Source organism: Phascolarctos cinereus, unplaced genomic scaffold, assembly GCF_003287225.1.
Source record: "Phascolarctos cinereus isolate Bilbo 61053 unplaced genomic scaffold, phaCin_HiC Scaffold_9;HRSCAF=440, whole genome shotgun sequence".
Classification (NCBI taxonomy): Eukaryota; Metazoa; Chordata; class Mammalia; order Diprotodontia; family Phascolarctidae; genus Phascolarctos; species Phascolarctos cinereus.
This window is the reverse complement of record NW_027556402.1, coordinates 264,471,098-264,492,592: the sequence shown is the minus strand read 5'-3', so window position 1 is coordinate 264,492,592 and position 21,495 is coordinate 264,471,098. Positions and strand designations below refer to the sequence as shown.

The window sequence follows — 21,495 nt, the reverse complement described above, 5'->3', positions numbered from 1 at the left end:
TCCTTCCTTCCTTCCTCCCTCCCTCCATTCCTTCCTTCCTTCCTCCCTTCCTTCCTTCCTTCCTTCCTTCCTTCCTTCCTCCCTTCCTTCCTCCCTTCCTTCCTCCCTTCCTTCCTCCCTTCCTCCCTTCCTCCCTTCCTTCCTCCCTTCCTCCCTCCCTTCCTCCTCCCTCCTTCTTCCTTCCTTCCTCCTTCCTCTTCCTTCCTTCCTTCCTTCCTCCTTCTTCCTTCCTTCCTTCCTTCCTTCTTCCTTCCTTCCTTCCTTCCTTCTCCCTCCTCCATTCCTTCCTTCCTTCCTCCCTTCCTTCCTTCCTTCCTTCCTTCCTTCCTTCCTTCCTCCATCCCTCCCTTCTTCCCTCCTCTCCTTCCCTTTCTCCCTCACTCCCTCCTCCTCCTCCCTTTCTCCTCCCTCCCTTCCTTCTTCCTCCCTCCTTCCTTCCTCCATCCCTCCCTTCTTCCCTCCCTCCTCCTTCCCTTTCTTCCCTCCCTCCTCCCTCCCTTCATGCCTTCCTCCCTCCCTTCATGCCTTCCTCTCTCCTTTCCTTCCTTCCTTCCTTCTTCCTTCCTTCCTTCCTTCCTTCCTTCCTTCCTTCCTTCTTCCTTCCTTCCTTCCTTCTTCCTTCCTTCCTCCCTTCCTCCCTCCTCCCTCCCTCCCTCCCTCCCTCCCTCCCTCCTTCCTTCCTTCCTTCCTTCCTTCCTTCCTTCCTTCCTTCCTTCCTTCCTTCCTTCCTTCCTTTCTTCATTCCTTCTTTCTCCGTGCCACAGTTTCCCCTTCTATAAAAGATTTTTGGACTAGGCAGTCTCTAGGGCCCCTTCCAGACCCACATACGTGATCCTTTGATGCAGCCTTCCTCTTCCAAAGCACCCTCATTCTGAGCTCACCTGGCTGGTAAGGGCAGCACCTTTACAAAGGCTAACACTTTCATGGTTGAGGAGGAAATTGGGATCTGAATTCCAGGTAGTAACATGAGCAGGGCTCCTGACCTATTGTATCCTTTCTCCCTCCCAGCCCTTTAGAGGCACCAAGGAAACCTGAGGATGCCACCTTCTCAGGCTTTCCCAGGGCCCTTAAGGGTCTGGGATTTTCCACAGGTGAAGGGTCACCAGCTCCAGGAACCTCCTTGTCCTTGTCCTGGGTCCCTGAATCCTTGGTCTGATCCTGCCTGGGAATGTCCTCTTTCAGTGGCCCCCTGTGCCCTGCTTATCAGCCCCAAAGTTGGACCTACATTGGCTTCTCAGCCTCATCATGGAGAGAGTATTGTGCCCACAAAGGGCACTGCATCACCCAAGAGGAATGACCTGACCAAGGTCTCACAGGGAGTAAGAAGCAAAAGTGGGAGCTGAATCCAGGACCTCTTAAAACAAATGCTGCGTCCTTCCTCCCATCTCCTCTGGGCTACTGGGGTTCCTCTTGGTAAATGAAGCCTTTAGTGGCCTATCTAGGGTTTTCCAGAGAGATACTTCCCCTGGGGAGAAGGTGGTGTCCTAGGAAGGTCTGTCTCTTGATCTCACTCATCTTCTGAGACTTGGTGACCAACTTGGAGTGGATAGTTTCTCCAAAAGCACAGAAGGGCACCCTCCTAGGACTTCTCATGCTTTGTGGCTCTTACTAGGGTACTGACCTCCTCTAAGCTGCCCCCCGAGACTCCTGCCTTCCTTTCTCTGACAAGGGGACCCATGCAGCATGGAGGAGCATCCTCGGGGAGCTAACCTCCTTTCCTGGTCACAAGTGCCCCTAAGTGGGGCTTTTAGATGGACTCTTAGTGGACACAGCAGCTTGTGAACCATGTCATCTGACAGCGCAGGGACATCAGAAAGACCCAGGACCCTTCTTCTCATTTCCCTAGAAGAGATGCTGAATCCCAATACCCAAGAATGTTGAGCACGGAGGCCAGAACCCTTGGGCTGACCACCAGGCTAGTTGTGGGCTTCTCAGAGGATCCTCCTGCTTTTGAGGGCGTCAGCCCTGACTTTGTTGGAGGCCTCCTTGACTCTGAGGACATGCCACTCGGCCTCCTTAGCCACCTGCCTCCAGGCACGATGAAGGAGGACAACATTGAGGGCCAAGAGAGGGGAAGGTGAGGGGCCCCAGGGAACACAGCAGAGATTGTTTCTGGCTTGAGGCATTGTCAATTTCAGCGGGGCCATGTCTGGAGAGGTCTCTGTTCCCTGTGTTATTTAATCCTCCCAACAGCCCAGTTGGGAGCCCAACTGGAGGAAGGTGCTGGGGGATAGAGCAGGAAACTGAGGCCCAGAAAGGGGAGCTCACTTATTCAAAGTCTTGCAGCTGCTCACCAGCCAACCCAGTACTTGAACCTGTGCTTTTGACTTCTGGTCAGTCCAGGATTATTCCCTTCTCTGGCCTGTGAAGCCTCCAGTGAAGACAGGGCTGGTTGGGAGCCCTGGACTTGGGACCCTGAGCAAGTCGCTTCACCTCTATGCCTCAGTTTCCTCAATTGCAAAATGGGGAGGCTGGAAGAAAAATCCTTGAGCTGCATGTGAATTCTGTGCCCTAGTGGGCAGCTGTGTCCCTAAGCTGGGTTCCCTGCCCATTTCTGACAAGTTTTGATTACATGTAATTCTGGAGGGGATTAGGCAGCCAGAGAGGATTGAAGACCCGCTGCATGTCAACAAAGAAATCTGTGGGTCTGGGCAGCAGCAGGAGGGCCCTGCCCGCTTCCCCTGCAGCTGCACTGTCCAGGCAGACTCAGAGCTGCAGGCTTAGAGAAAGCCTGAGACCTCTCCTTATTGTGGGAGAAATGTCAGTCAGATTGGTGACAGGCATGGGGGGTGAGGCAGTCATCCAAGTCTTCCCCAGAGAGAAGAGGAGGCAGCAGAGCCTGGGGCCAGGATGGGCCCGTTTGGGCCTTTGATTCAGGAAAGGCTGGGCCAGAGTCCGCCCCCTGGGGTCTCTATCAGCAGAACCTACCCAGGAACTGTTCAGTTGCGCGTAGAAGAGGCCCTTCAGGCCCTTAGTGAGGGTGGCCCTGGGGAGGGATGGAGGCATGGTCTGGACTGAGCCGAGGTGTCTGACTTCCTTCAGGGGCCCTGCCAAGGTCATTGTGCCACCAGCTGCTTGCCCGCTAGTCGCTGGGAGGAGAGGGGCAGGTTCTCCTTGGGCGTGTGCTGGAATTGGAGCAGTTGGGCCTGGGGCATCCTGCAGCATTACTTGGTTTACTGAGAGCTATAAAAGATGATTACCTGATAACTGAACCAATATTTCCCCACCACTGCCCACAAAAGCCGAGCTGGCACCCCAGCCCACGAGCCCCACTACTGTTTGCTCATTAATCTGGCAAATGTTACACCCATTCCTGACCCCTCCTCTTCCCCTTCCCCTCCCCTCTAAAGGCGACACCTGGCCGACCAGTAGCCTGAATATAAAGCCAGCGCCCCTCCACAAAGTCATTCTCCAGCCAGCCCACCCAGCTGAGCCAACATGGGGTTGAGCCTAGCCAGTCTCCTGGTAGTCTGGCTGGCTCTGTCCTCGGTAGGGACAGCAGACCTTCAGAAAGGTAAGACCTTCAAAGCCACTGGGTGGTCCCATGGTAGAGAAAGCAAGAGAGTGGGGGCTCTCCTCCCCTGTGGGTCGCCTGCCCACAGCTTCCTCAGGAACTGGACCAGGGCTGGGGCTGTCATGGCCCTGCCCGCTGCCCTAGTCACTCCCTGGTCATCAGGTGAAGTGAATCTTTGGTGGGGGGCTAGCAGAGCAAGGCAGGGGGAAGAGAGCGGAGCCTAGGGTGGCAGCCCAGAGCTGCCGAGCCTCACTGGGCTTCAGGCATCACCAGCTCCCTCAGGTCAGCTGGGTCTCCCGGAAGGAGGTGATGCTCCTGGTGAGGAGGTCAGTCACCTTGGAGTGTTGCATGAGTCTGGGGCAGGGGAGGGCAGGCAGGAGGGGGATAGCAGATAGGAAGGGGGCAGCTTACTCCCAGGAAAGGTGAGAACATGGCTCTCAGCAGGTCTCCTCCTTCCCTCCTGGCTCTCAGGACCATCACTCACCTCATTGTGACCTGGAGCTGGGCATAGGCAGGAGCTGTGCCCTGGGGGACTGGTCCCTGGCTCTCAGCCTTCATAAGGAGTCCTGGGCAGTTGGTCCTCTGGGAAGCAAAGTTGTGAGGGCTCCTCAGCCTGGGAAGGTGACTGAGACAGGAAAAGTAGAAATATTAAAATCATGATGGAAACCAAGTGGGGGGGGGGAATCCTTTCCGGCTTCAGGGGATCCTCATCTGAGGCTCCAAAGAGGCCCTCCAGAGCCACAGGGACATTCAGGACTGAAAAGGAACTAGTGCATACTTATATGGTGGTGAGTGAACAGTCTCGAGGTTCCTGCCTCCTGCATCCTCTCTTCTGCCGCTCCAGGGTAAGCCACAGAATGAAATTGGAGACAGGTTCAGTAAAGGCTCTGAGGAAGCTCCAGATGACAGGGCCACGGGCAGTTCCTTGGGGAGGTGGGCAGCCTTGTCCTTTCACGTCTTTTCGGTTTCCCACATGCTGAAGGTGGGGGCTGGACCAGGTCTCCATTAAGGCACTGCTCGACTGTAGATCCCAGCATCCTAAGGCGCCAGCCAGTGAGCTTGACCTTGGGTGGATGGGTGGGGTCCGAACACTGCAGAGTTCAGCCCATGGTGGTGAGTTTGATGAATATTCTTGTAACCATCACCCAGTGACTGACGCCAGCTACTGCACAATCCTGGCCTGGACACTGGGGAGGCTGGGAGACAATCCCTTCCTGGGACTTTGGGAATTTGATGCCGTGCCCACTGACCAGGAGAAAGCAGCCTCTTCTGAGGTGGTGCAGGTGCCCTGGTGCCATTCCTGTGCTGCCTGCCTGATCAGAGGCACTGTTGGATCTCTCCCCTGGCCCTAGCATGCCCTCCTGGATCCTGAGCCCTGTGGGCTGGCAAAGAGCCAAGACCCATGTGCAGCTGTTGTGAGGGGCCCTGGGCTAGTGTGAGGAGTCCTGGGCTGGTGTGAGGACCCCAGCAAAGGTGTCAGGAGCCCTGGGCTGGTGTGAAGGGCCCCAGACTGGTGTGAGGAGTCCTGGGCTGGTGTGAGGACCCCAGCAAAGGTGTCAGGAGCCCTGGGCTGGTGTGAAGGGCTCCAGACAGGTGTGAGGAGTCCTGGGCTAGTGTGAGGGGTCTGGCTTTGGGTACCACCCCTGACCACCTGCCTGGCTTTAAATTTTGGTCCTTCTGTGACCTCAGGAAAATCCCTTCTCTCTGGGCTCCCACTTTAATCTGCTATGAAATGAAGGAACTTGGTGGGCTAGACACAACCTTGAAAGTTCTATAGCTCTCTCCTCTGACTCAGGCCCTTCATGGCTTCTGCCAACCCAGTGAGAGAGGGAGTGGAATGGGGGGCAGCCTGAGGGGAGAGGAGAGACAGCTAACAGCAGGAGTGATGGGGACCCTGCAGGAGTGGGCTGGGTGGCTGGCACTTAGCAAGGCAGTGAGTCTGGCAGAAGGGCTACCTTTTGGCTAGCCAACTGGCTTGGGGCAGTACCAGCCCATAGGCTTTGGCTTCATTCCAAGGAAGTGGTATCCTGGGGTGGCTGAGGGGAGCTGACATGTGTTAGAAACCCACCAGACGTCTCTTCAGAAGTGGGTGATAGGGTGGCAGCTGTATGGCTGTATATGGAACCGGGCTGCTGTATTTTTAATGCACATTCACAAGGCATTTACCAGAATGGGGTCCCACAGCAGAAACCTCAGTGCAAGACAGGTCTGAGGCCCCCAAATGCCCTTGGCTTTGCAGCCTGAACAGAAGGAAGGGGATCCTCCCTGCTGACTGGGGGAAGGTATGGGAGGAGCCTCGAGTGCCTATTTGGAGGCTTTGGGGAATGTGGAGTGTGCTCTGTGCCTACAGACCCTGCAGCCTGACAGATGGAGGGGAAGCCTGGATGCCAGGCTGAGGAGGGAAAGAGGAAGCTCAGACTACTTTCTGGAATCCCCCTCTCCTTGACTTTGGGGATCCCCAGTATTCATTGTGATCCCCTCAGGGGCCCATAAGGCTTTGGTCTTCAGGGTTGCTAGGGATGTACCCACGGGAGGCCAGTGTCTGGCCCAGACCCCAGGCCATCTGAGGGACACACCTGCCCACCAGCTCTGCAGACTTTGATTTCAAGCTTCAATCTGGCTTACTGCAGGCAGGAGTCTCAACCATGGCCAAGATGTCTGCAGCACCTGGGGCAACAACCATTACAAGACCTTTGATGGGGTTGTCTACCAGTTCCCTGGACTCTGTGAATACAACTTTGCTTCGGACTGCCTTGACACATACAAGGAGTTTGCTGTCCACATCCAGCGTGGCCTGAATGAGGATGGCCACCCCCATATCGCCTACATCCTGGTCACAGTCAAGGACGTCACCATCTACCTCACCTACCAGCTCGTGGTTGTAGATGGGGAAATGTGAGTCATGGGAGGGGGAGGGTTGAAAAGAGAGTGGAGGCCGCCATCTTGGCGTGCTCAGTTCCTGTTGCCCCACCCAATATCCTAGCAAAGAGGCATCTACCCACCACACACATCACCGCGACAGCACCCATACCTGGTGCCCATGGGCAGGAAGACCTGGTTCTAGACCTGGGGCCTGGAGACAGGCTTGGGCTCCTGGTTAGGAGGTACTGGGGGTTGTCTCATCCAATATTGTCCCTTTACAGAGGAGGAGGCCTGGGCGGGAGTGGTGGTGGGGAACTTGTCCAGGATCTCACAGCTAATACAGAGCAGAACCAGGGTTTGAACTAGGATATCCAGCTCTCAAACCAGGGCCTTTCTACCACACCCCACCATATCCCAGGCCAGGGGAAAAGTCGACTTCAGAGATAAGCAGGTCCTAGGCTCTTCAGACGGCAGAGCTAGAAAGGCCTTTAGTTGACAGAGTAGCAAATGGAATCTCCAAAAAGAATGGGGAGGAGACTTGACCAGGGTCACACAGCATCAATGGGTAGCTGACCCAGGGCTGTGTGTGCGTCATCTGTCGGACTGTTTCCATCAATTGTATTTTTCTCTGCTGCCTCTGAGGTGAGTGTCTCAACTCCAATGAATCGAGGTACAGCGTGCTCCCTGCTTCCTCTGGAAATCGCTGCTGTTCCACAGCCTGGGGCAGGGTTGTGGGGCTCAGGAGCAGATGAGGAAGAGGGGCAGGGATGAAGCCCAATCCCAGGACTCCATTCCTGCTCTGTGAGCTGTGCTGGCCTCAGACATGGCTGTTTGTAAAGGACAAAGGGATTGGTGTAATTCACACCGAGGTAAAGTTACCAAGGAAGTGTCCTGTTTAAAGGGACAAAGAGCAGAGGACAGCTCCCACCTTCTCCTGGCCTCGAGATTGTTCCTAAGACAAAGACTTCATTGTGGACCCGTTGGGCTGGCTGGCCAGAGCAGGAGGAGCATCTCTTTCCTAAGATTTCATTGCCTTGCTGTCCTCGTGTCGCAGCCCTCAGCACCTTTGCTGGGGTCATGGGATGAGGCTGGGCTCCCCGTCCAGATGGAAGCTGTTAAGGGCATCCATTGTCATGCCCTGGAAGCTGCGACCCCAGCTCTCCGTGCCCCCTTTAAATTCCCAGCTGTGGGACATCGCTCCTGAGCTGGTGAATGACTCTGTTGGTCTGTGTTGGAAGGGGTCAACCGGGTGGCCCTGGGCAAGTCATTTCCCTTGGATCACCATCATCTTCCTCCTCTGTGAAATAGGGATAATCGCGTGTGCACCATCTGTCTCCAGGACTGTGCTGAGGAATGTATTGTCAGCCTTACAATGCTGTAGCAATATCAGCGAGTGCTGGTCTTTGATTGACTTGTGCATGTGAAGGCTAGCCTTTGCAGGATGCCATTCCCCGCCCCCCTTCCCCTGCCCCCCAGCCCAAGACCTGCAGTTCAGGCAATTGCCACTAGGTGGTGGTGGTGGGCTGGGTTTGACTAGTTTCATGGTCCAGCCAAGGAGACTTTCCCTAGGCATGGAGAGCTGAGCGAAAATGGGAAAAGACGGATTTCCCAGGAATGTCTCACACCTACAGAGCAACTTTCTGTGTCGAAACCCCTTCCACACAGAATTTCTTCCCTTGCTCTCCAGAGCAGCTCTTCGGCTGCCTTCCCATGGGTGTCGCAGGCAGAGCAGGGATTATAAACTCTCCACTTTAGATGAGAAAGCTGAGGCTGCAGACCCAGCTCTAGACTGCCCAGATACCGTGTGCGGGGCTCAGACACCATGGCCTGGGCTCTCTAGAATGAATGCTCTCCGCTGGGGTTGGTTCGCATTCTAGATGTTGGCTCCTAGCAAAAAGGTCCACGCATTGTGGTGGGTTCTAGCCAATGGGGGCGGGGTAGCCAGCATGGGACAAAGAAAGGACTCCTCTTTGCTCCCTGCCCTGCTCCATCTGCCTGTGTGCACAAGCTCCAGCTATCACTAGCAAGGGACTGGGCACAACAGCTGAAAGCCTGGGCCCAGTCTGAGGCGGCAGAGGGTGGGGATCAGCAGTGAGGCCACAGCCGCAGCAGCAGGCAGCCTGCGTGAACCTGAGGCACCAGACATGGTCTCTCTAGCTCTCTCATCTTACAGAGGAGGAAACTGAGCTCCAAAGAGAGGGAGTGACTTGCCCAAGCTAATGTAGATACCCGAAGGAACCAATGTCCAAGAATAAGTCTCCAGAAAGAAATCTTTGGCAAGGACAAAAAAAGAGCGGTGGAAGCCTGGCACCACTTTCCTTTGCTTTCTAAAGACCTTGGGGTATCCTGGTTGAGTTTCCCTAAGCTCTGGGCTTAGTGCAAGGGAGGGAGGGAGGGAGGGAAGAAGAGAGAGAGAGACAGAGAGACAGAGAGAGGAGAGAGAGAGACAGAGACAGAGACAGATTCAGAGAGAGACAGACACACACAGCGAGGGAGAGAGAAAGAGAGACAGAGAGACAGACACACAGTGGGGGAGAGAGAGAGAGAAAGAGAGAGAGAGACAGACAGAGACAGATTCAGAGAAAGAGAGAGACACACACAGTGAGGGAGACAGAGAGAAAGAGAGAGAGAGACAGACAGAGACAGAGACAGAGAGACAGACATACAATGGGGGGGAGAGAGAGAGACAGAGAGAGACAGAGACAGAGAGAAGAGAGGCAGAGAGACAGAGAGAGAGACAAACAAACACAGTGGTGGGGGAGAGAGAGAGAGAGAGAAGAGGGAGGGAGGAAATCAGGCTCAAGGGTTGGGATGGGGAGGAGGCTGAAGGCTGGGAGCAGACAGACACTTTCCAGAGGCCCCCCCAAGGGGCTGGTGTGCTTGTGGCCCAGGTGTGTGAGATCAGTGGTGGGGAGGGGCAGCAGACCCACTGGGGAAAACAGAGAAGCCTCTTATTGGGGCAATGAGAGAACAGCATCTTGCCCATGGCAGTACCTGATAACCCAAATCACCCAGCTGCCCTTGCCACTTCTGTCATGCGGATGAGCCTCCAAGGAAAGGTCTTAGCAGCTAGGAGTCCAGGCCAAGGACTCCCTTCCCCCAGCCTCCCCTGCCCCATCTCCCCACATCTCCTGGGAGGCTCGGGGGCCTTGGCCAGTTGCTGGGGCCCACAATTTCTGGGAGTTCCTCAGTGTGGCTCAGCCCAGATACACTGTAATGCTTTCTTGCAGAGTCCAGGTGCCCTACTACAGCTCCGGGCTCCTCATTGAGAAGAATGATGTCTACACCAAGATTTACGCCCGAGTGGGCTTTTCCCTCATGTGGAACCTCCAGGATTCCCTCATGGTAAATGAACTCTCTCTGGGCACAGCAGCTTCCCTGGCCACTAGTCCCCAGGATGCTCAGGGCAAGAGAAGGTGAGGGGAAGCCTGCCAGCAAGGCTCCCAGAGGGGAGTGCATCAGCGTACCCCAGGAGAGCAGGAGGGGAAGGCCTGGAAGGGGCCAGTGGCCTCGGGGTGGGGGATGGGTAGCACGCTGGAGTGTGTCGCTCTCGCTCTCTCTGCCCCAGGCCTGCTCCAGCCAGCAGCGCTGCAGGGAGCTGACCGTCCCTTGCGTGCGGGCTGCCAGTCTTACTGCCTCTGTCTTCTTTTTCCACTTCTTGCTCTTCCTTCTGCTCTGCTCAGCTCGAGCTGCACGGTAAATTCCGCAACCATACCTGTGGTTTGTGCGGGGACTACGACGGCAGGCAGATGGACTCCCAGTTCAACGATGATGGTAGGTGGCCCCCCTCCCCCACCCAGGGGGCTCAGCAGGGGCGGGAGAGGGAGGGAGGGGGGCCCAGATACACGCGGCTCCCCGCTCTCCCCGCCAGGACTTATCTTCAGCCCCATAGAATTTGGGAACATGCAGAAGATTAACCAGCCGGATGATGTGTGTGAGGACCCAGAAGAGAAGGCCCCTGAGAACTGCTCAGAGCACGTAAGCAATTCCTGGAGGAGGAGTCTGGGGGCTGGGCTGGTGGATGGCCAGGACTCCTGGAAGGCTGTGGCGGGGGGAGCCGACGAGATGGCGATGCAGAGGTGTGCTGGCGAATGTTTAACAACCAGTTCTCCAAAAATAAAATCTGGGGGCGAAACACTTTTAGGTTTAGTCTCTGTGATTAACATGTTCTCATCACTTCCTAAAATCTAGACCATCGATAGAACACCAATTCAAGTCCTGATTTAGAGAATTTGTCAATTTCTGATGTGTAAATGCTCACACTGAAAATTTAACAACTGGCTCTTGTGAGGTAGTTGAAGATGGCTCCTACACACTTGTGTGCATGTTCCCTTCCTTCTTTCCCTCAACCTCCCTTCTTTCCTTCCTCCTTCCCTTTCTTCTTTCCTTCCTCCCTCCCTCCTTTCCTTCCTTCTTTCCTTCCTCCCTCCCTCCTTTCCTTCCTTCTTCTCTTTCTTCTTTCCTTCCTCTCTTCTTCTCTCCCTTCTTCCCTTTCTTCCTCCTTTCCTCCCTCCCTCCATTCCTCCTTCCCTTCCTTCCTCCTGCCTTCCTTCCTCCCTCCCTCCCTTCTTTCCTTCCTTCTTCCTTCCTTTCTCCCACTATCCATCCCTCCCTTCTTTCCTTCCTTCCTTCCTTTTTTTTTCCTTCCCTCCCTTCCTTCCTTCCTAACTCCCTCTTTTCCTCCTTTCTCCCTCCCCTTCCTCCCTCCATTCCTCCTTTCCTTCCTTCCTAACTCTCTCTCCCTCCCTTCCTTCCTTCCTTCCTTGCTTCCTTCCTTCCTCCCTCCCTCCCTCCCTTCCTTCTTTCCTTCCTTTCCTTCCTCCTTCCCTTCTTCCCTCCCTCCCTTCTTTCCTTCCTTCCTTCTTTTCCCCCCTCACTTCCTTCCTAACTCCCTCTTTTCCTCCTTTTCTCCCCCCTTCCTCCCTCCATTCCTCCTTTCCTTCCTTCTTTCCTAACTTCTCTCTCTTTCCCTCCCTTCCTTCCTTTCTCCCTCCCTTCCTTCCTAACTCCCTTCCTTCCTGCCTGCCTGCCTGCCTACCTGCCTCCATCCTCTCCAAAATGCCCAAGGAGGAACAGCAGAGAGCTTACACCCTGATGTGGGCCTAGGTCTGCTAAAAGCTCTGCTGAGGCAGGAGCCAGAAAGGTGCTAGGGTCAGCTCAAGGACGGAGTAGACTTACGAATGTGGTCCTCCCCTCTCTCCACCAGCACACCCAGTGTGAGAATCTCTTGATGTCAGCGGCCTTTGACGACTGCCAGGCTGTTGTACCAGTGGAGATGTACGTCCAGGCCTGTATGCAGGACCTGTGTCAGTGTGAGAAGAACACCTCCTTCTGCCTGTGTAGTACTGTCTCAGAGTTTTCCCGCCAGTGCTCACATGCTGGAGGCCAGCCCCACACCTGGAGGAATGACACATTCTGCCGTAAGTGTCCATGGAGGGCCAGGGCTGGGGCCGTGGGAGAGCCCTTCAGGAGCACTGGCTGAGCAATCTCTACTGCCCGAGGTGGAAGAGCTGGGGCAACTGTCCATTCTCTGGATAGTGTCTCTGTGTCTTGGAGACAGTGAAGACAGCTGGCCTCACTCTTCCTGGCCCACAATTCCCCTTTGGGTTCTGAAGGGCCCAGTCTGGCTGTCTACACCAGGCAGTACAGGTATGGGGACAAAAGCCCATTCTCCCATGTCGCAGTCATTCCAGATGTGGCTCGGGCACTCTGTGGGTTCTGGGGGGGTCTCCCCAGCTGAAGGGCCAGCAGCTCCTCTTATGGCTCAGTCAGACCCTTCCCTTCATTTCTGCTCCCCCATTGCTCTCCCCCAACCTGCCTGACCCAGGACCAGATCCCTGCCCCCAAGGCATGGCAGAGAAGCAGGCCCATGAGAAGATGCTTTGTAGAGGGTTGAGGGGGAGCCTTGCCCTCTCTGCTGCTCCCAGGAATAATCCTTGATCCTGGCACTGCTGCTGCTGCTCCCTGAATATCAACTTCCCTCCTTCCCAGTAGGAGGAATGATGACTATTCTACTCTCTCCTCTTTCCTTTGTCTCTGGAGGGCAGCTTAGAACACTGAGCTGGGTCTGGAGGGGGAGGGGACCTAGAACTGGTCTAGAGAGAAGCTTACACCTCTGGTAGAGGGAGAAGAAAGGGACTAGAATGGGCAGATGGGAATTGTATCCCTGACTTTGGCCTCTTTGGAGGGTACATTCCTTGGTCTTCCTTTGTTTGTGGCTGGGTAAATCTGCAGGGCCATTTCCTTAACCAGTCAGGTTTTCCCAGGGAGGGCCTCAAGTGAGTGATACGTAGGCATTTTTGGTGAATTCCCAGGGTGGCAGGGAGGGAAAGAGGCAGAAGCTTGGTGCTGTCCATGGTCCTTACACCAAGACCCCTGTGGGTGGGCTGGCAGTGGGCCAGCCTTGGGGTGAGTCTCCAGGGCTACAAAAGCCTTGGAGGACCGGCAAAGAAGGTTTCTGGGGAAGAGGTGTGGCCTGTGACCTGAGAGTACTTTTCCAAGTCTGGGAGTTGACAGGCTTGTGTGGAGATGATGTCTCTAAGCTTGGCCTCATCGGCATTATGCCAGCTGGCTGAGCTGGCCATCCCAGACCAGCCCGGAGCTTCAGGGGAGACATGACTTCTCGGGCCCCAACTCCTGCCTGAGGCTTGTTACCCAATTATGGAGACCTATACACCATGAAGGCTTCTTCCTTTGGCATAGTCTGCACCTGGCTCTCGTGCTTCCATGCTCAGCCTCAGGAGCCCGTCATGTAGGTAGAGTCCACAAGAATGTGCCCACTGAGTTTCCCAAACTCATTAGGCCTTGTCTCTGTGCATTCCAGCCAAGACCTGCCCTGGTAACATGGTCTACCTGGAGAGTGGCTCTCCCTGCATGGACACCTGCTCCCACTTGGAGGTCAGCAACCTCTGTGAGGAGCACTACTTGGATGGCTGCTTCTGCCCGGAGGGTGAGCAGCTGCCAGTGGGTGGGGCTCCTAGTACCCAGTCTCATCTTCTTCTGGCTGCTTCTGCCTGGAAGAGGCTGGCGTTGAAGACAGGGCCCACATTTGTTGGGAGGATCCCTTCCAGGGCTATCCACACTGCTCCAGAGAGGCAGAGCCCAAATCCAGAGAACTGGTGGGAGGGCCTTTAAACAGCCCCCTCCTTCTATCCCTGAGTGCCCACTTGCTATAAAGAGAGAGAGAAATGCCTAACCTGTAAGCAGCAAGTCCTTGGCTCCCTACATCTGGGTGCCTGACTTTCCTAATCATGAACGATCAGAGATTTGTCATTTCAGCACCATTCCCTGAGTGCTTGGTATGTGCAGAGAGTCTGGGCACTAGAGGTGGTGGTGCTGGAGGAGGAACAGGGTGAGACAAAGTCCCAAGAACTGAGATGCCTATGCTGAGGGGCTGGCTCTCTCTCAGCAGCCCTGTGAGGCTCCCTTGAAGCCCCCTGGGGCAAGGCCTCCAGCAGAAGGGCCTCAGCTGCCCCCTGCCTGCTGCAGGCTTTAGGCTCAGCTCAGCCCTCTTCTCCCTTGCCCAGGAACTGTGTATGATGACATCATGGGCAAAGGCTGCATCCAGGTGAGTCAGTGCGGCTGCAAACTGCATGGACACATCTATGCCCCCGGGAAGCAGATTACCAGCAACTGTGAGGAGTGGTGAGTACAACATGGGGCTGCCCTTCCCGGGCCTTGTTCTTGGCCTCGGAGGTGAGGGCCAGGGAGCAGAGGCAGAGGGGGCATCAGGGTGTGGGAGTGACGGTCTGCTGACTCCCCCTTCTGCTGTCTATCTGTGCAGCATCTGTGATGCTGGCCGGTGGGTGTGCAAGGACCTGTCTTGTCCTGGCACGTGTGCCTTGGAAGGTGGAGCCCACATCACCACTTTTGATGGGAAGAAATACACCTTTCATGGAGACTGCTACTACATTCTGACCAAGGTACCAAGGGAGTCCTATGTGCCTGGATGGTGGTGTAGCAAGTGATGGCTTGGAGTGCTCTGAGCACTCCATCCTTGCTCAGGGCCTTGAGAGATCCCAGCATGTGGCTGCCCACCTTTCAGCTGCACAGAGCCTTGGGCACTCACCCTGGGAATACTGGGAGCTGACAGGGCTTGGGCCGCCCCAGAGTCAATGTAGGGCCCAGAGACCACTCAGGGTGAGTCATGGGGGTCCTGAGACTTTGGGCTCTGGGGTAACAGGTAGCAGCTTCCTTCCTCAAAGTCTGTGGGCAGGAGTTTGGTCCACATTTATTCAGTCTAACAATGTCATCTAGGTCAAATGAAAGGACGTATGTAAAGCACTTTGCAAACTATACAGTGCTTTTTTTTATCCATCCATCCACCCATCTGTCTGTCTATTCATTCACCCATCCACCCACCCACCCATCCATCCATCCATCCAGTGAAACCTTGATGAAGGAACCACTGGTCCCTCACTTTGGACCACTGGGTCCAAAGCATCATTAGGCATCGAGGGATCACAGAGTTTAGAGGAGACTGCTGTGCCCACCTTGTTGACTCTACTTAAGTACGGCATGGGGAAGCTAGAGAGTACCACAGTACACAGAGAGATGAAGTGAGGAAGATCTGAGTTCAAATCCAGTCTCAGACATTAGTTGTATGACCTTGGGCAAGTCACTTATTTTCTGTCTGCCTCAGTTCCTTCAACTGAAAAATAGGGATAATAATAGCATCTACCTCCCCAGGTTGTTGTAAGGACCAAATGAGATCATATTTGTAAAAAGTACTAAGCACAGTGCCTGGTATATAATAGGTGCTGTATAAATGCATATTCCCTCTGCCCTTCCCTTCCCTACAAGAGCTGTTGGGAGGCCAGCCAGCTGGGAGGCCACATTTTGGGGAGGAAGGTCACCTTTACTTTTATCCCTCATCTTCCATACCATGGACACATTGCTCATTTCAGTGCCCTCTGGGAACTCCTGTGATGATGGTCAAGGTTGATCCTTCTGTTCTGATGTCTAAGAAAGTTTTGGTGACCAAAAGTCCTAGACAGAACAATACTTCCTTGGCAGAAATATGAAATGTCTTTTGACTGGAAAGGCTTCCTACAGGTCAGAAGCCTCCAGCAGCTCCCAATTGTTTTCAAGTTACATTCTGAACTTTCTGCTTGGCATCTCTTCTCCACCATAGCCTGGCACCAGCCTTCTTTATAAAACTTCTCTACATGCACTAGATTCCACCTGAACAGGAGAACCGTTTGCCTCCCAAACATACCTTGCATTGCCCCACCTCTACACCTTTGTTCAGGCCATCCCCCCACCTGTAATGCCCTCCCTGGCCCTTCTTCGCTTGGTGAATCCTTACTCACCCTTTAAGGATTATGTGCTCAGCCCTGCACAGAGGACTGTGCTTGCCCCTCTTGGAGGCTGGGATCATGGGTCATTGTGTTTGTGTCTCATCCCTGAATGACCAGGAGCTTGACTAGGGCAGGGGCCCAGGCCTGGATCTCTTGGGGCACCCGTGGGGACCAGAGGGCACATGTTGGGTCCACGCAGGGCTTCTCATGGGTCCCAGCTTTAGCAGCATCCTCTACTCACCTTGGCTGCAGGGGGACAGCAATGACTCCTATGCCCTCCTGGGAGAGCTGGTGCCTTGTGGTTCCACAGACAAGCAGACCTGCTTGAAGACGGTTGTGTTGCTGACTGACAAGAAGAAGAACGTGAGTGTCCCTCTCTGCCCATGGGTGGCCCCAGCCTGTTCAGCTGGCTGGCTTCTCCAGAGTTAGCTCCCAGGGAAATAATATAGGAAATGGGGTGCAGAAGTCTATCCTGCCCTACAGGAAAATAGAAGGGGAAGGGGATAAGAGAAGGGGAGAGAGATAGAAGAGAGGACAGAGTAGGGGAAGGGATAGTCAGAATGCATGACATCTTGGGGTGGGGGAGGGGGGAGATGGGGTGAAAATATGGAACTCAAAAACTTGTGGAAGTGAATGTTGAAAACTAAAAATAAATAAATTTATATTAAGGAAAAAACAAACAAACAAACAAAAAACAGAGTTAGCTCCCAGGGGCTGAGGCTGCCAAACCTTGTCCAGCCACTCGGGGACCAGTACAGGAGCTTTGTGGGGTCCCAGGACATACAGGGCAGGTACCTCCTTGGACTTCAGTACAGCAGGCCCTTATCAGATACCATGTGGCCTATAAAACCTCTGGAGGTGTTTAATTAGGGTGATACCCACCCTGCAGGAGACATAGCTACCAGGGGGCTGTGTAATCTAACGTGTTAAGATCTTATGGGATGGGTGAGCCCAAGGGGCTATGCTGCAGCGATGTGGCAAGATTTCAGTGGCCAGGCTCTCACCTGAACTCAGTATCCAGGATACCCATGTGTCAGGCTGCCTGGTGGGCATTGCCTGGTGGTGAGCCATGTCTATGCATCTCTCTGAACGCTTCAGAGCCAGAGAGCTCAGCTCAGTGAAGCATCTCCAATGCAAGGCTGTCCTTTTCCAAGGACATCACTCACCTCCTCAAGCTCCTTCCCTCCTCCAAAGTCCTGGAGTAGATGGAACTGAAACACGAGACCTTCCCCTGGGGCTGTGCAATAGGGGATGCTGGCCACACGAGCACTTTCCTGCCTCCTCTATTTCCCTGCAGATTGTGGTGTTCAAGTCTGATGGCAGCGTGCTCCTGAATGACTTGGAAGTCCACCTACCACACATCACTGGTGAGCCTGGCCATAGAAGGCAGGGGCAAAGTCTCTATTCCCTCTGCCAAGCAGAGCCCAGAAGCAGGGAAGGCACATGGGGCAGGGGAGCCCCATCCTAGTGAGGGGGGAAAGGACTTTGGGGAATTCCTCAGGATGCATCTTGGACATCCACAGCATTACTCTTTTTTTTTGTTTTTAAGGCAATTGGGGTTAAGTGACTTGCCCAGGGTCACACAGTTAGTAAGTGTTAAGTGTCACAGCATTACTCTGAAGCTGTCCACAGCTCCTCAAGTAGGCCTTCCCAGCTGTTGCTTGGGGGAGGGAGCATCAACAGCTGTTGGGCTGTTGGGGAAGGTAAGTCACCTCCACTGAGGCCAAAAGAGAGAAGCCAGCTTGTCCAGGGTCCCGAAGGCAGGACTCAGGCCGAGGCCCCCAGTGCGAGGCCGGTGCCTTCTTCCCTCCTTGGCTTACTGCCCTCTCAAAGAGTGACTCCTGTTTTCCCCTGTTGCTCTGACTTGCAGCAAGCTTCTCCATCTTCCAGCCCTCCTCCTACCACCTCATCGTGCACACAGCCTATGGCTTCAGGTTGCAGATCCAGCTGGTGCCCCTCATGCAGCTGTTTGTGACCATGGACCAGGATTTCCAGGGCAAAGTTCAAGGTGGGGGCTCTCAGGCATTCTCTCTGTAGTCTGCCCCAAACCTGGGCCTGGGGGCTTCCCTCCTGGATCACTGCCGCCCATTTGCTTCCTTTCTTTTCTGCGTCAGGTCTTTGTGGGAATTTCAACGGTCTAGAAAGTGATGACTTCCAAACGGCAGGAGGCCTCATTGAGGCCACTGGCTCTGGCTTTGCTAACACTTGGAAGGCCCAGTCCAGCTGCCAGGACAAACTAGACTGGCTGGATGACCCTTGCTCTCTCAGCATTGAGAATGGTAAGGTTGGCTCTGCCTTCCAAGCCCTTGTCTGCCTCTCTTCACCTCTGGGTCCTTTATCTCCAGCAAGCTGCCAAGCACGTGGATGCCCACTTGGGGTGGCAAGTGGTCTGGGCCAGGGTGGTTTGTCCAGGAGAAGCGGGTGGTGGGCAAGCTTTCTGTTCATAATTGAACTCTACAGATCTGTCTGCCCGCACTTCCTGTCCCCATGGCCTCCTTTGGCACATAGGGGTAGAGAAGAGCCCAGAGGGTGCTCTGCCAAGGGGCACAAGCTGAGAGGCTGGGACCCGGGCCAGTCCAAGTGCATGCGCTTCTTGGGCCACAGACGCAGTATGAGGAGGAGTGTTGTGCCCCTTTCCTTCTCCCGGAATGGATGGACCTGAAACAGTGTCTGCCCTGCTTTCTGCCCCACCCCCAGGGTAGACTCCCATCCTTACACACTCACACACACTTTCACACTTATACCCACTTTCACTATACTCTCTCCCTCCCCTCTCCTTCTCCTCTTTCTCCCTCCCCCTCCCCCCATCTCTGAAGATGATGAGTGTGCTGTAACAACAGAATGGGGTTCTCAGAGCTCCTGGGTCTCTCGGTGGACCTGAGAAATTTAACCACTCCTTCCCTCCACTCTTCTCCTTCCTCCTCAGCCAATTATGCAGAGCATTGGTGCTCGCTGCTGAAGAAGACAGAAACTCCCTTTGCCAGGTGCCACTCAGTTGTGGATCCTGTGGAATATTACAAGGTGAGAGGTCTGGGATTCAATCTGCGACAGCTCACCTGAGGCCGGGCCAGGCTGATCTGACCGGATCTGGTCCTGAAGACACTTATGGATGATTATTAGGCGGAAGGCAGGCCTCGCAGAGTGAGGGCTGTGGCTGGGTTGGGGAAGGCTGTGTGATTGACCCGAGTGCCACAGGGTGGGAGGCGCTATCCTGAGAGACGGAAACAAACATGACCCGGGACCCCATCATGTCTCCGTCCTCCCCATCTTCACTAGTACAAGGTCTGGCGTGAGGGAGAGAACAGGACTTTATGAAGCACCTACTGTGTGCTGGGCTCTGTGCTGAGTGGCACCAAATACTCTCTGGTCTGATCTTCACAACTACCCTGGGAGGCGGGTGCTGCTATTATCCCCATTTTACAGTTGAGGAAACTGAGGCAGGCAGAGGTGAAGTGACTTGCACAGGGTCATCCAGCTAGTAAGAGTCTGAGGTCAGATTCGAATTCAGGTCTTCCTGGTGTCAGGTCCAGTCCTCTATCCACTACACGGTGCAGAAATTGGGACTGAGCAAAGTGAACTGACCCTGGGCTCACGGAGGAGGGAATCTGGGAAGCTTCATGGGAGAAGTGGCCCTTGAGATGGCCCTTGAAGGAGGGGGCAGAGGATCAGGCCCGGCACAAGGGGGAGGGGGGGGACACACTCCAGACAGTGCAGAGAATCTGGGTGAGAGCTCCCCTCCATGAGCATTGTGTCGGGATGAGGTGCCGAGCAGCAGGGGAGGGACTGGCACAGGGTGCTCTGCCCGAGGTGCTAGCCAGGGCAGGCAGCCGCAGAGAGGCTGGGCTGTTTGCACCCCCTGGCAGGGAAGGCGACCTGTTTGTGGCTGGGTCTGCCCATTCTCTCCAGTGTTGTATTGATCCTAGGGGGCTCAGCAGCCTCCAGAAACCTAAGCCTGGCAGGGAGGGAAAAGGGAAGAAAGACTCTTGGTGGTCACCGCAATTCTTCCTAGCCCTCGGCTCCTCTATCCTCCGTCTCTCAGGGGTCCTTAACCCTCATTTTCCTTGTTTTGTGATTCTAGAGGTGCAAATATGACACCTGCAACTGTGAGAACAATGAGGACTGCATGTGCGCCGCTCTCTTCTCCTATGCCAGAGCCTGCTCTACCAAGGGGGTTGTACTGTGGGGCTGGCGGGAGCTAGTCTGCAGTAAGTGCGCAGCTCCATCCACAACCGGCTGGCTGCGACGGGGGAGGGGAGGACACGGTGACGTCTGAGGCTCCATCGTGGCCACAGACACTGACCTGAGTTTTTGGGCATGGGGGTGGGGGAGAGGAAGGCCACACCTGAGAGCTTCCCGGGAAGCCCAATGCCATTCGCTTATGTGCAAGCCCTCATGTTTCCTTGCTGGAGCATGCAGGGATTTCTAAAGATGTCCTAGAAAGCAAATCTGCTCAAGTGGAGTTAAGGCAGCCTTGCAGGTATAACGCCCAAAGTGCCAGAGACGCGTTGTCTCAGTTCCACTCTGGGAAAAGCAGAGAGGTGCTTTAAGTGTGGATAGAAAGGTGGCAATGAGACTTAAGCTTCTATCCTCAGGGACCTGAGTGTTGGCCCCTGGCCCTGGCTTCTCAGCCATGAGCCCCCCAACCCCACCCCAGCATGATGCTCTCTGACCGAGGCTTGTGGTGCAGGGAGACAGAGCAGGGGGCCCCTGGTGCGAACGCGAAAGAGTTGACTCTGCTCTCCGTCTCGCCTCTGTGGGGATGAGATGGAGAAAAGTCTGGTAGTATCCTAGCTTGGCCTATCCCTTTGGCAGGTGATGTTTCTGCTAGATTCAGAGATGAGAGAGATGTAGGTGACTGGCTGCTGTGCTTGGCTCAGTCTGGAGGCTGGGTATCAATTACTTTCTGGATCACTCACTATTTTTCCCATTTTCCCACCCAGACGAGGACGTCACATCTTGCCCCAATTCCCAAATCTTCCTGTACAACCTGACCACATGCCAGACCTGCCACTCACTCTCAGAGGCAGACAAGCATTGTCTCAGGGGCTTTGCTCCTGTGGATGGCTGTGGCTGTCCTGATGGCACCTACATGGATGAGAAAGGGCGTTGTGTGCTCCTCTCGAAATGCTCCTGCTACCACAGAGGCTTGTACCTGGAAGCAGGAGAAGTGGTTCTAAAGCAGGATGAGCGCTGGTGGGTGCCCTGCTGGGCTCTGCTCCAGTCATCCTTCACCTGGGCTGGGAGAAGGGAATCAGAGAGGGTCCCTTGGGGTAGCTACTTGGACAGAGGTTTGACTGGGGGAGAATGCAGGGAGAAGCAAGGGCCCCTCTCCATTGGCTCTACTTTGCCTCAGTATAGCTTGGCTTAGAGCTGTGAGGACCGCTGTGGCACAGTCTTGCAGCTAGTGAGCAGAGAAGTGGAACTCAAGCCTGGCCCAGTGAAATTCTTTCTGCTCTTGCCTCTGGGTACCAGGGTGGGGGCAGGGATGGATCCAGAGGGCACTGCGTCAGGTCTTTGTGGGAGGAGCTGAGATATTGGCTGTCTCCTCTCTGCTGCTGGTTTGGAGGTGCAGAGCAAGTGGCTGCTCCTTCTATCTGTTTGACTCATGGTCCTTTGTTCTTTCCAGTGTCTGTCAGAATGGGAGGCTGCATTGTATTCAAGTGAAGCTTATTGGTCAGAGTAAGTAGGCACCTCAGCCTGGGGAAGTTATTGATGGGGCTCCCCTGGCTGTTCATGCTCCTTCTTTTCTCTTGGGCCTCATGCCAACTTGTCCACAACCCCCACATCTCTGGCTATCCTTCTCCTCCTTTCTGGGACCCT

At 54.8% G+C, this 21,495-nt stretch overlaps 1 protein-coding gene across 1 annotated transcript in view; it reads left to right on the top strand.

Annotated features, from left to right (window-relative positions):
- Positions 1 to 3,438: 3,438 nt before the first annotated feature.
- The window catches only part of MUC2 (mucin 2, oligomeric mucus/gel-forming), a 57,631-nt gene continuing 39,574 nt past the window's right edge, over positions 3,439 to 21,495 (top strand). Inside the window, 19 exon segments of the mRNA XM_078148897.1 lie at positions 3,439 to 3,489; positions 3,603 to 3,676; positions 4,497 to 4,837; positions 6,145 to 6,409; positions 9,607 to 9,721; positions 10,060 to 10,150; positions 10,248 to 10,354; positions 11,583 to 11,796; positions 13,200 to 13,325; positions 13,903 to 14,020; positions 14,160 to 14,298; positions 15,928 to 16,038; positions 16,973 to 17,042; positions 17,546 to 17,683; positions 17,790 to 17,954; positions 18,602 to 18,696; positions 19,754 to 19,880; positions 20,616 to 20,868; positions 21,302 to 21,354. Of these exon segments, the coding sequence (XP_078005023.1) occupies positions 3,439 to 3,489; positions 3,603 to 3,676; positions 4,497 to 4,837; positions 6,145 to 6,409; positions 9,607 to 9,721; positions 10,060 to 10,150; positions 10,248 to 10,354; positions 11,583 to 11,796; positions 13,200 to 13,325; positions 13,903 to 14,020; positions 14,160 to 14,298; positions 15,928 to 16,038; positions 16,973 to 17,042; positions 17,546 to 17,683; positions 17,790 to 17,954; positions 18,602 to 18,696; positions 19,754 to 19,880; positions 20,616 to 20,868; positions 21,302 to 21,354 (2,653 nt within the window).